Below are 13,288 nucleotides of genomic sequence, written 5' to 3' on the forward strand. Positions count from 1 at the left end.
TTACATTATATATATATTACAGTGTGTGTGTGTGTATATATATATATATATATATATATTCATTATTGTTAAAAGTATTACATTACATTATCCCCCAATGACCTCTTCTAGCCCCCCTGTCTCCCAGGCCTTCCCCACCCTATGTCTGTGTCCATGGGTTATGCATATATGCACACAAGGTCTTTGGTTGATCTCTTCCCACCTTCCCTCTGAGATTCCTGTCTGTTCCCTGCCACATGTCTCTGGGTCTATTTTGATCATCAGTTTACTTTGTTCATTAGACACATATGAGTGAGGTCATGTGATACTTGTCTTTCTCTGCCTGGCTTATTTGGCTTAGCGTGATCCTCTCCCCGCCCTCCACGCTGCTTCAGAGGGTAAGACCTTTTTCCCACCACGTGCTATTTGTGTTCAGGAGGCTCAGGGGCATTGCCCTGCGTTTGTGCTGGATGCTCCCTCCCATCCTCCGGGGTAACAGCGGGCTCTGTAGAAGCGAAAAGTTCACAATCACAGATGGCGTTTCCAATGAAAGATAAGCAGAACACCTTTAAAAAATTAAGATTTAACGCTTTATTGCTCTTGATGGTAAATCAAAATATGCTTTAGAAATAGTTAATTTAATGGGAAATAGGAATATATGCACCAAACCATACATTGCATTGAATTAAATCAAGAGAAACACTTCATTGCGTACAATCACTGTGTCCTGCTTCCCTCTCGGCACCCGGGAAGACCACCGTGGTCTCGCCCTACATTCCTGATCCTCCTTCAGTCCCACACGGACTTCTCTTAGAACACGATGAGAGTGCCCGTGACCCCCCTCAGCCCGGAGGCCCTGGGGCTGGGCTGAGGCTCCCGGCCTCGCGGAGGCGGAGGGAGGCCGCCAGCCCTCCTGCTCCCCGCGGCCTCTGAAAGGCACTCATTTGGCAGGTTCCACTTCGGTGTGTCTAAGACCCACACTGCACGTCTCCTGTAGAAAGCGACAGGTCGGGGACAGAAGCGGGGTGGAGAGGCAGCGTCCAGTTCGGATGGTTCAGCTAGTGGCCAGGCGCTTGGCAAAACGACGCGCGGCGCTGAGCCGGGCTGGTGGCCCCTCGGCGCGGGCAGCTGGCGGGGCTTCGGGAGGGAGAAGGGCTCCCAAGGCCAGGATGCCGGTGGAGTCTTTGCTGCGAACGGTGCCCGGTGCTGTGTGGTGAGACCAGGCTGCCGGGACCTTGTTGGGCCCTGCGTGAGGCACAGGAGTCTGCCCTCAGGCACTTGGGGTGCCGTGCGGGGTCAGGGAGACAGGACGGGAGCGTGGGGTGGGGAGCAGGGAGCAGCATGTGTCTCCACACCCTGCCAGGCTCCTCCTGAGGCCTGGGCTCACCCTCAGCCCCTTCACCGAGAGCCCCGAGTCCCCTTCCCCGGCTCCGGCAGGGGGGCCCAGGCAGACATCTGAAGGCACGTGCCGGGCCCAGGCGGGCAGGATGGCGCTGCTCTCCTGGCCTGAGGGCTGCGTGCCCGGCGGCGGGGTGGGCATTCTGGCCTGGCCCGCAGTGCCAGGACTCGGCCTTTTCTATCTCCCCAGCCCCCTGGGTTCCCGTGGGCGCTGACCCTCCTGTTCCGGCCCTGGTTCTCCATGAGTGTGAAGGGGCCCACGCGTGCCCCCAGCCCCTGCGACTCCATTTCACTGGTGTCCCCGACACGAGCGTGGGTGCAGCGCACACGGGATCCGGGGAGCAGCCCTGCGAACTGCAGAAACACGTGTAAGGCCACCACGGGCACCGGCGCGTGGTGGAGGGTCCTGGGAGCACCCCGCTCTCGGCAGAGAGGTGGCCAGGGGGCTGGGCGGGCAGACGTGGGCAGGCCGGCTGCCGCGGGGCATGGCTGTCCTGCCGGCACTGCTCCTGGGCCGAGGGGCTGGTCCTACAGGTGAACCTGCTCACCTGGTGGCTTTGGCTGCTGCTGGGAGAACGGGGTCTACGGAGGAGCCGAGAAACAGCCACGAGGACCTCAGCCCCTGGGGGGAGGCGGGCAGGATGGGCTCCCCACCCACCGCCTACAGGGCCAGCAGGGGGTCCTGGGTCAAGGTGCTGACCCGGCCTGGCCCGTCCCCGGGACGCCCGCACCAGCTGAAGGCACCTTCGAGCTGCCTCTGAGGGGAGACGTGGGCCGGAGCCCGGCGGGGCTCTGGGACAGGCACCGGCTCTTTGGTTTGTTGCCTGGGACAGTGGGCGGCTGGGGCCGAGGAAGGCGAGACCGAAGGCGGGAGCGGGGAGATCTCCGGGGAGGGGCCTGGGGGGAGGCGGAGGGGCGCCCCACGCGGGGCTGCAGCTGATTTCTGGCGGGGAGCAGGGCTCGGCAATGAGGCGGGACAGGATGCTGCGCGGCGCCGGGCTGGGGGCTCAGTTCCCGGGCACGCTGAGGGTGAAGCCGGAGCGGTTCTTGGTGAAGTCGGGCTGGGGCTGGTTGAGCCGCGTCTCCACGGAAACGGTGCACTTCTTCCCGTGCAGGCTGCACTGCACGGGGTTGGTGACGTTGACTTGAAGGTGGCGCTTCTCACTGGGGAACCAGAAAGAAAAAGACCAGACGGGCCGTTAGCAGGCAGCCAGAGTGGGCGATTCCCAGGCCGCCCGGGCCTGCCTCTGGCCAGGCTCCCGTGGGCCCCCAGGTGCCCCAGGGGCGTGGGCGCGGGAGGCCTCCGCGGAGGCCTGGAGAAGCCCCAGGAGGCTGGTGCCGGGGCGGCCTCCAGCCAGAGCCTCCGAGAGCAGGGGGCTGGCCCTCTGACCTCTGACCTCTGAGCCTGGCTCCGGAACCGGTGTGTTGAGTTGGACCAGAGGAGGGCGATGCGGTGAACCTCAGCCACCACGTGCCCGGCCTGAGACCCGAGTCCCCGGGGCTTTCGGCGTCAGCGGGGCCGGGGCTGAGGGAGACTGCCCTGCACCCCCCCCCCCCCCCCCCCCCGGGGAGCGGGAGGTGCGGGAGCCGCTCGCCCTGCCCGGCGGCCAGCTGTGAGAACGGGTCTGACTGCCGTGTCCCCGGGAGCTCTGGGGCTTTGACTCGGCTTTGCCACCGCGCACCAGGCCGCTCTGCTGCTGCCCCACTGCGGCCGGGAGGTCGGCCACGTGAGGACTGTGAACTGGAGCCACGCTCGGCCTGGGAGCCTGTGCCCCTGCTGCCTGAGGGGCTCAGCCAGGGCTCCGAGGGGGGTCGACGCCCAGGAGGCCCGAGGGGGGGTCAGTGAGGCTTGGTGCACCTGCTGAGTAGCAGCAGCCCCCCCCCCCCCCCCCATACACTGCAGAGCGGCTGATTTTAAGACCCGAGAGTCTCTAGGTTGGTCCTCACATCAGCTCACACGTGCCGGCACCGCCCACACTGAACCTCGGCTTGTGCCCGGCAGCTCTGTGCGCCGGGAGGTGGGAGGAGGAAGACCTGGTGGCCAGGGGCCTCCAGGGGTCGGGCTCCCCCATTGCTCCGCGGGGCTCCCGGACTGCGTCCCTCCGTGTTGAACAGCGAGCGCCAGGTGTCCGCCCGCAGGGGGAGTGGGCCGGGCCGCAGGCGCCCAGGTGAGCAGGAGGCGCTTTCCAGGCACCGTCACCGACGGCTCCTCCTGCCCGCTCTGGGCAGCCCGTCCCAGGTCACGGCCGCGACAGCGCTCGGGTGCCGGGTGCTGCCGGCCTCCAGCTGCGCACCCGCCGGGCACAGGCCCCACGGCGGGAAGCATGCGGGTGTTCTTCTCAGGCCTGTTCCCGCCCGTGTTCTCCTGAAACCCGTCGTGGAGGCAGAAATGGGCGCCGGGGAGACCCAGGGCTGTCGCTTGTGGGCCTTAGGTCTCCTAATGCCTTGTCAGCTGCCGGCTATTTTTAACCAGCCTGGACATAAAAATAGCAGAGCCCATCAGAGGCAGTGACGCAGGCCCTCCTCACCCCTGCGGGAGCCAGGCCTGCTGCGCGGGGCAGGTGCGGGCCTGGGCCGCGGGCGGTCCGGTCCATGTGCGGCCCGGGGCCAGGAGCCCGCGATGCCCAGCACTGCCCCCCACTGCCTGCGTCTTCCCTCCCCGTCTGTGGAGCCTGGTACCCTCATGCGCACCCAGTGGACCCCAGAACCACCTGGGGCCTCAGTCTTGGGGAAAAGGTTCCGAAAGAGCCCATTCCAAGTCAGCTAGAAAAATCTAACAGAGGAAACGCGGACCCCTAGCCCACCCCCTGTGCGGACAATCAGAACAGGCTACTCTCAACGCAGCCCTTCCGACGAGAGACCCCTCCCGGCCACGACTTCAGGGTCAGCGGAGAGCGCCCCCGCCCCTGCTCTTGGCTCTGTGCATCTCCAGTATCTGCTCTGCAGTCCCAGTGCAGGGCTTGGGCTGGTGGGAAAACGAGGAGCAAATGGCTATTGCAGAACGGCACCCCAAGATCACAAGGGCGCAACTTCACCTTGAAAGGGAGCCCCCGGGTGGGGGCTGCAGGACAAAAAAGACAGGGGACCACCACTGCTCCAGACTGTCCGCCCCACACCGGCTGGGCGGAGAGCGTCCCTGCGCCCGTTCCTGTGTCGCAGTGAGCACCGTGGGGGAACCACTGCTGGCCGAGGAGCGGGGGGGGGGGGGGGGGGGGGGGGAGGAGGGCCAGCCCCCCCCTCAGGGAGCAGAGCGGAAGCAGGGACCGTGCTCTGGGACATCCAAGCCCCTAAGACAGAAGTAACTATCATTTATGTATTAGAAACATTTTAAAAGTTTCCATTACAGGTGACCTACAGTGTATGTTATAGGTGTAGAACATAGTGATTAGACACTTACATAACTTACAGAGTGGTCCCTTAGTAAGTCTAGTGCCCATCTGGCACCATCCATAGTTATTAAATGTTATTGACTATACTCCTTCTGCTGTACTTGACATCCCGTGACTGCTTTTATAATTGGCAATTTGTACTTCTTAATTCATTCGCCTTTTTCAAACCGCCCCCCCCCCCCACATCCGGCAACCATCAACTTGTTCTCTGTATGTATGGGTTTGTTTGTGGTTTATTTATTTTGTTTTTTAGACCCCACATATAAATGACATCATATGGTTTTTGTTTTTCTCTGTCTGCCTTATTTCACTCAGCGTAATTCCCTCTAGGTCCATCCATGTTGTGGCGATGGCAAGATTTCATTCTTCTCTCTTTAGGGCCGAGTAACAGTCTATTGCAGGGGTCCTCAAACTTTTTATTTTTATTTTATTTTATTTTATTTTTAAAAATATATTTTATTGATTTTTCACAGAGAGGAAGGGAGAGGGATAGAGAGCCAGAAACATCGATGAGAGAGAGACATCGACCAGCTGCCTCCTGCACACCCCCACCGGGGGATGTGCCCGCAACCAATGTACATGCCCTTGACCGGAATCGAACCTGGGACTTTCCAGTCCGCAGACCGACGCTCTATCCACTGAGCCAAACCGGTTTCGGCATCCTCCTCAAACTTTTTAAACAGGGGGCCAGTTCACTGTCCCTCAGACCGTTGGAGGGCCGGACTATAGTTTGAAAAAAACTATGAACCAATTCCTATGCACACTGCACATATCTTATTTCGAAGTAAACAAACAAAACGGCAAAAACACCCGCATGTGGCCCGCGGGCCGTAGTTTGAGGACGCCCGGTCTATTGCATATGTGTACCACGTCTTCTTCACCCATTCATCTATGGTGGGCACTTAGGTGCTCCCATTCCTTGCCTATTGTAAATAATGCTGCAGTGAGCATAGGGGTGCAGACATCTTTTTAAATGAGTGTTTTAATGAGTGTTTTAGGTAAATACTCAGAAGTGGAATTGCTGAGTCATGTGGTAGTTCTATCTTTAACTTTTTAAGAAACCTCCATACTGTTTTCTATGGCTGCACCAATTTACAATGATTGATGGTAGCCATTCTAACAGGTGTGAGGTGTTATCTCATTGTGGTTTTAATTTGCATCTCCCTGATGATTACTGTTGAGGATCTTTTGGCCATCTGTATGTCCTCTTGGGAGAAATGTCTATTGGGGTCCTCTGCCCATTTAAAAAAAAATTAATCCTCACCCAAGGATATTTTTTCCACTGATTTTTTTTTTTTTTTTGAGCGTGAAAAAGAGAGGAAGTCTTGGGGAGAGGAGGGGAGAGAAAGAAACACTGACATGAGGGAGACAAGTCGAGTGGTTGCCTTCCACAGGCACCGGGAACAATCCTGCAATCCAGGTGCATGCCCTTGACCGGAGATCGAACCCTTGGCCCTTTGATCTAGATGCCTGTTCTTATGCCAGTACCAGGCTGTTTTGATTACAGTGGCTTTGTAGTATAACTTGATATCCAGTATTGTGATTCCTCCAACTTTGTTCTCCTTTCTCAAGATTGATTTGGCTATTTGAGGTCTTTTATGGTTCTACAAAAATTTTAGGGTTGTTTTAGTTCTGTGAAAAATGCCATTGGTATTTTCATAGGGACTGCATTGAATCTGTAGATTGCTTTGGGTAGTATGGACATTGTAATGAAGTTAATTTTTCTTATCTATGAGCATGATATATGTTCCCATTTACTTGTATATTCTTTAATTTCTTTCTTCAGTGTCTTACAGTTTTCTGAGTACAGGTCTTTTTACCTGCTTGGTTAAATTTATTCCTAGGTATTTATTCTTTTGGATGCAATTGTAAATGGATTTTTTTAAAAAAAATTACTCTTTCTGGTAGTTTGTTATTGGTATATAAAATGCAACCATTTTCTGAATATGAATTTTGATCCTGCTACTGCTTTATTGAGTTAATTTATTAGTTATAATAGTTTTTTTGTGTGTATAGGTTCTCTGTATCTGGTGTGTCATATGCAAATAACAGTTTGGGATGCTTTTTATTTCTCTTTCCTATCTGATGGTTGTAGCTAGGACTTCTAATATGTTGAATAAAAGTGGTGAAAGTGGACATCCTTGTCTTGTTCTGATCTTAAAGAGAAAACTTATAGCTTTTCACCACTGAGTATGTTAGCTGTGGGTTTGTCATATATGGCCTTCATTATGTTGAGATATGTTTCCTCTATCCCCAGTTTGCTGAGAGTATTTATCATAAATAGGTATTGGATTTTGACAAATGCCTTTTCTGCTTCTATTGATACGATCATAGACTTTTGTCCTTCATTTTGTTTATGTGGTGTATCACATTGATTGATTTGTGGATTTTGAACCAGCCTCGCATCTCAAGAATAAATCCCACTTGATCATGGTGTCTGACCTTTCAATGTATTGCTGGATCCGGTTTGCTAATATTTTGTTGATTTTAGTATCTATGTTTATCAGGGACATTGGCCTATAATTTCCCTCCCTCCCTCCCTCCCTCCCTCCCTCCCTCCCTCCCTCCCTCCCTCCCTCCCTCCCTTCCTCCCTCCCTCAGATAGAGTGTTGGCCTGTGGATCAAAGGGTCCCTGGCTCTATTTTGGTCAAGGGGCATGTACCTTAGTTGCAGGCTCCTCCCCGGCCCGGGCCCTGGTGGGGGCTTGTGAAGGAGGCAACCAATCAATGTGTTTCTCTCACATCATGTTTCTCTCCATCTTTCCCTCTCTCTTCCACTCTCCCTAATATCCTCAGGTGAGGACAAACAAAACAAAACAAAAACAAAACAAAAAGAACAGATCTTGGTTTCATTGATTTTTTTTCTACTAATTTTTAGACTCAATTTTGTTGATTTCTACTCTCTTTATTATTTCCTCCCTTCTGTTCCCTTTGTGTTTTGTTTGTTCTTTTTCTAGTTCTTTTAGGCATAAGGTTAGATTCTTAAATTTATTGAGACTTGTTTTGGGGCCTAACATGTGGTCTATCTTGGAAAATGTTCCATGTGCCCTTGAAAACAATGTATATTTTGCTGTTTTTGGACGAAATGTCCTAAAAATATCAATTAAGTCCATCTGGTCTAAAGTGTCATTTAAGGCTACTGCTTCCTTGTTGATTTTCTGTCTGAGTGATCTGTCCATTGATATCAATGGGGTGTTAAAGCCCCTACTATAACTGTATTACTGTTAACCTCTCCCTTTGTGTGCATCAATATTTGCTTTATATATTTAGGTGCTCCTGTGTAGATGTTTTTGAGAGTTATAGCCTCTTGTTGGATTGGTCCCTTTATCATTATGAAATGCCCTCCTTTGCTTCTTGTTATAGCCCTTGTTAAAAGTCTCATTTTGTCTAAGTATTGCTACCCTAGCTATTTTTATTTCCATTTTCATGCAATGTCTTTTTCTATCCCTTTATGTCTGTGTGTCTTTCAATCTGAGGTGGGTCTCTTGTAGACAGCTTATATATGGGTCTTTTCATTTTATTTATTTTAAACTTATTTATTTTTTAAAAATCTTTATTGTTGAAAGTATTACATATATCCCCCTCCCCCCCCCAATCCAGCCCACCCCCACCTCCCACCCCAGACCCTCACCAGCATGAGGTTATGTATTATATATGGGTCTTTTTCTTTTTTAAAAAAATATTTTTATTGATTTCAGAGAGGAAGGGAGAGGGAGAGATAGAAACATCAATGATGGGGGAGAATCACTGATCAGCTGCCTCCTGCATGCCCCCCACTAGGGACTGAGCCCGCAACCAGGGCATGTACCCTTGACCAGAATTGAAACAGGACCCTTCAGTCCACAGGCTGATGCTCTATCCACTGAGCCAAACCAGCTAGGGCTATATGGGTCTTTTAAAAAAAATCCATTTAGTCACCCTATGTGTTTGGTTGGAGCAATCAATACATTTACACTTAAAGTAATTGCTGATAGTTACAGAATTATTGACATTTTATTCATTGTGTTTGTAGTTCCTCCCTGTTCCTTTTTACTCTCTTGCGCTCTTGTATAGTGATGACTTTCTAGTGTTGTGTTCAGATTCTTTTCTCTTTATTTCTTGTATATCTCTTGTAGATTTTTGGTTTGTGGTTACCATGTTCTTCATATATCCCACACTATGTTTATAGCAGTCTATTTTAAGTTAATGGTCATTTAACTTGGAACACATTTTAAAATCACTACTTTATACTCACCCTCTCCACATTTATTTTTGTCATTACTTTTTAAAAAAAATATATTGATTTTTTACAGAGAGGAAGGGAGAGGGATAGAGAGTTAGAAACATCGATGAGAGAGAAACATCGATCAGCTGCCTCCTGCTGGGTATATGCCCACAACCAAGGTACATGCCCTTGACCAGAATCGAACCTGGGACCCTTTAGTCCGCAGGCCGACGCTCTATCCACTGAGCCAAACTGGTTAGGGCTGTCATTACTTTTAAAAACTTTTTTTTGAGAGTGTTTGTACATATCCCTTAATTTATTGTTGTAATCACACACGATCTTCTTACTTTTATCTTTTAAATTTTGTACTAGCTTTATAGTTGGTAGATCCATTGCTTTTATTAAATGTTTGCCTTTACCAAGTGAGATTTTTTTTTTCTTTCCTATTTTCTTTCTTTAATCCTTACCCAAGGATACTTTTTCCAATGATTTCCAGAGAGACTGAGTGAGAGAAAGGGAGGAGGGGAGGGAGGGAGGGAGGGAGAGAAACATTGATGTGAGAGGGACACATCAATTGGTTGCCTCCTGCATGCACCCAGACTGGGGCTGGAGAACCTGCAACCGAGGTACGTGCCCTTGACCCGGAATTGAACCTGAGACCCTTTTGTCCATGGGCCGATGCTCTAACCACTGAGTCAAACCGGCCAGGATTCTGGGCCTGGAGGAGGCTATGCTGTGAACGGAGGCCAAATGCCAGTTGTGTTGGGCTGCGTTTGTAACCACAGTGAGGGCAGGAAGAGGAACCAGCCTTCTGCTGGTCTAAAGAGCCGGACGAAGCAACTCTGGTTGGTGTCGTCCACACACTGCCCTCGACAGACAGCACAGACCGCGGGGTGGGTGGAGTCTGGTGGTTCCTCACTGAGCTAAATGTAGAGTTAGTACGCAACCCAGCAATGCCACTCCTGGACACCTGCCCCAAAGAAGTGAGAACAGGTATCCAAACAGAAATGCATACAGGAGTGTTTATAGCAGCATCATTTGCAATACACAAAGAGCAGAAACAGTCCAAACATCTATCAACTGATGAGTGGACAAGCAAAATGTGGTGCACCCATTTAATGAAATATTATTCAGCCGTACAAAGAGATGAAGCACTTTCAACAATAAAGATTAAAAAAAAAAAAAAGAAGAAATGAAGCACTGGTATTTGCTTCATGGGTGAACCTTGAAAACATTATGCAACATTAAAGGAATCAGACACAGCAAGGCATATATCATATAATCCCACTGACGTGACATATATCATATAATCCCACTGACAAGACATGTCCAGAACAGGCACATCTATGGAGAGAAACCTTAGCGCAGCTGGGCCGTGGAGGAGCTGCCAGGTTGCATGGGTTTTCCTTAGGGGCGATGGAAATATTCCAGAACGAGACAGTGGTGATGATGGCACAACGGTATGCATGCACGGATTGTGACAATATGTTTTGTGTATTTTAAAAAGTAGATGGATCATAACGGAAAAACAAGAAGTTGCCCTCAAACCGCGTTTTCTTTGCCCATCTCGAGTTCCACAGGCATGGTTTTGACACCAGCAAGGGTTTCTGTGCTGAGGGAGGAGACGGAAGGGTCTGAGTGGCAGCAGGCCCGGCAGCGGACAGTGTGGGAGGTCAGGGACGCCTCTGCCTGGGAAAGGTGGAGCCGAGCACCTTCCTTACGCTCTGAAGGCAAGAAAGGAGACTTCATAGACGAGGCAGGGTGTCTGATGGTGCGCCAGGCCAGACGACAGCTGCCGCGGAGGCCGGCTGCTGAGGGAGGGGGACACCCCCCCCCCCTCATCTTCTGTTACAGGATTTAATGGCTCAGCAAACTGTGGAATTCGGGGACTTTCATCTGTTCCAAGCCATCACTACAGGCAAATGGCCTTTATCAGATTACTTTCCCTCGTTTTTCATTTAGACTCCTGTCCTCTGCTGATTAGAGAAACCCGTGGGTAAATGCATTGGAGGCATCAATGGGAGGTCCCGCACGGCCATACATTCATACGTCCTGCAGGAATGGGGGAACTCGGGTCTCTCCAGGAGCTGAATCCGCCCAGAAAATGTCCCCTGCTGCACCCATGGGCTTGCCCTCCATAGACCAGGACTTGGGGGATGGAGTGAACCACTCTCTCCTCTCCATGGCGCTCCCTGCTGGAGCCGTGGTGGTCCTGGGTCTAACCCAGTGATGGGCAACCTTTTGAGCTTGGTGTGTCAAACTTCGCCAAAAAACTGAGCATAACTCGGGTAGTGTGTCACTCTGAGGAAAAAACATTATTTCGCGATATTTATAGTTTAAAAAACATAAATGTATAATTGTTATATATAATTGCATTTAATAAACCAGCGGCCGTGTGTCATCAGAAATGGCTACGCGTGTCAGTGCTGACACACGTGTCATAGGTTCGCCATCACTGGTCTAACCAATGCTCTTGGAAGGGAACGGAATGGGAGTGAGTGAAGGGGGGTCTCAGGTTCAATTCCTGGTCAAGGGCACGTACCTCGGTTGCAGGTTCCCCAGCCCCAGTCTGGGTGTGTGCAGCAGGCAACCAATGGATGTGTCTCTCACATCAATGTTTCTCTCCCTCCCTCCCTCCCTCCCTCCCTCCCTCCCTCCCTCCCTCCCTCCCTCCCTCCCTCCCTCCCTCCCTCCCTCCCTCCCTCACTGGGACTGTGTTCTCTGGGGGCCTGGCAAAGAGTTGCTGAGTGCAAGGGTCAGGCAGTGGTTCTCCCGTGCTGGGTCACAGGATGTGGGGGGAGGAAGCTCGCCGAGCGCCAGACGCCGGCAGGCGGTACAGAGAGCCTTTCCGAGGTGATGATTAATGGGGTGGGTGTTTCAGGACAAACCCTGGAGCCATGAAGACGGCTGCAGGTGCGTGTGCTCAGAGGGGCCTAGAGCTGGGTCGCAGCTGTTCCCGGCGCATTTCATTTCCTGCGAGAGGCAAGTCCCTCTGCTCAGACCCACCGCAGGGGGCGGGTCTCCACACCCTGCTTTGGGAAACGCTGCTCCTGTCTGTCAGGCCGGACAAGCCTTTTACTTCCGTCCCTTCCAAAGCGAGTCTCAGAGCCCAGGGCCCATGCAGTTTTGAGTGGGGGTGTCATGTCTCCTGGTCTAATGAGTCCTTTCTGGGTTTGCAGCTGGTGAAGGATGGAGGGGAAAACCAATTAAAAAATCACACACACACACATGTATGTATATGAAAGGAGAAGGAGAGAGAGAGAGAGAGAGAGAGAGAGAGAGAGACAGACAGTCTCCTGCACGCCCCACACTGGGGATTGAGCCCGCAACCCGGGCATGTGCCGTGACCAGGAATCCAACCATGACCTCCTGGTTCATAGGCCGATGCTCAAACCACTGGGCCACGCTGGCCGGGCGGGAAACCACTTTTATCTAGAAAATAGAACTCTCGTCTCTAAACAGCTCTGGGCAGGCAGTGCATGCTGAGGCCCCAGCGCAGGCTGGCGTCTGCCGCTGCCACATCCTGGGCCGATCTGGCTCTCGGGTGCACTGGGCGCATCCTCACTTCCCCTGGAGGCCCCCCCAGCCAGCGCCCTTCCCCGTGGCTCTCTCCTCACCCGCCACCATCACCATCTCTCCCAACCTGCACTCCTTTCCTTCTTTTCTATTTACCAAGCCCACACGAGGGCGGGGCCCCGTCCAGAGAAGAGGATACAACATGAGCGGGACACAGGCCCCCAGCTCAAGGCATTCCCATTCTTCCCGGCAGGTGGGCCCACGTCAGCGCCGGGCCACACACACAGGCCGCCTAGAGGGAGGGCACGTAAGCGTGGGTGGCTTCCAGAGGGAGTAACGGCCAGACTGACACCTCCAGAGACAGGAATCCTGTAGGAGCACTTATTTATTTTTTATTTTATTTTATTGATTTCAGAGAGGAAGGGAGAGGGAGAGAGAGAGAAACATCAATCATGCGAGAGAATCACGGCTCGGCTGCCTCCTGCACGCCCCCTCCTGGGTATCAAGGCCACAACCTGGGCATGTGCCCTTGACCGGAATCGAACCTGGGACCCTTTAGTCCGATGCTCTATCCACTGAGCCAAACCAGCCAGGGCTGCAGGGGGTATTTCTGTTTGTTTTCTCCTTAAAATAGTGTTCTGTCACCCACCTACTGGACAAAGCCCTGCCCTCCCTCGGACAGCTGAGTCCTCATGTGTCCAACACTAAGCTCATCCCTTGGCCCCTTCCCCCAATAGCACCCCTCTTCCCGCCGAGTCCGTCTCAGTGGGAGGGTACCATCCACCCAGTCACAGAGGCCCCAA

General features: G+C 52.5%; 1 protein-coding gene across 1 annotated transcript in view; it reads right to left on the reverse strand.

The window, feature by feature from the left end:
* Positions 1-555: 555 nt before the first annotated feature.
* The window catches only part of MYO1D (myosin ID), a 268,509-nt gene continuing 255,776 nt past the window's right edge, over positions 556-13,288 (reverse strand). Inside the window, exon 22 of the mRNA XM_079797859.1 lies at positions 556-2,541. Within this exon, the coding sequence (XP_079653985.1) occupies positions 2,385-2,541 (157 nt within the window). The 3' untranslated portion in view covers positions 556-2,384. The remainder of the gene's footprint in view (positions 2,542-13,288) is intronic.

The sequence above is a fragment of the Cnephaeus nilssonii genome (assembly GCF_951640355.1).
Source record: "Cnephaeus nilssonii genome assembly, chromosome: 19".
Taxonomy (NCBI): Eukaryota; Metazoa; Chordata; class Mammalia; order Chiroptera; family Vespertilionidae; genus Cnephaeus; species Cnephaeus nilssonii.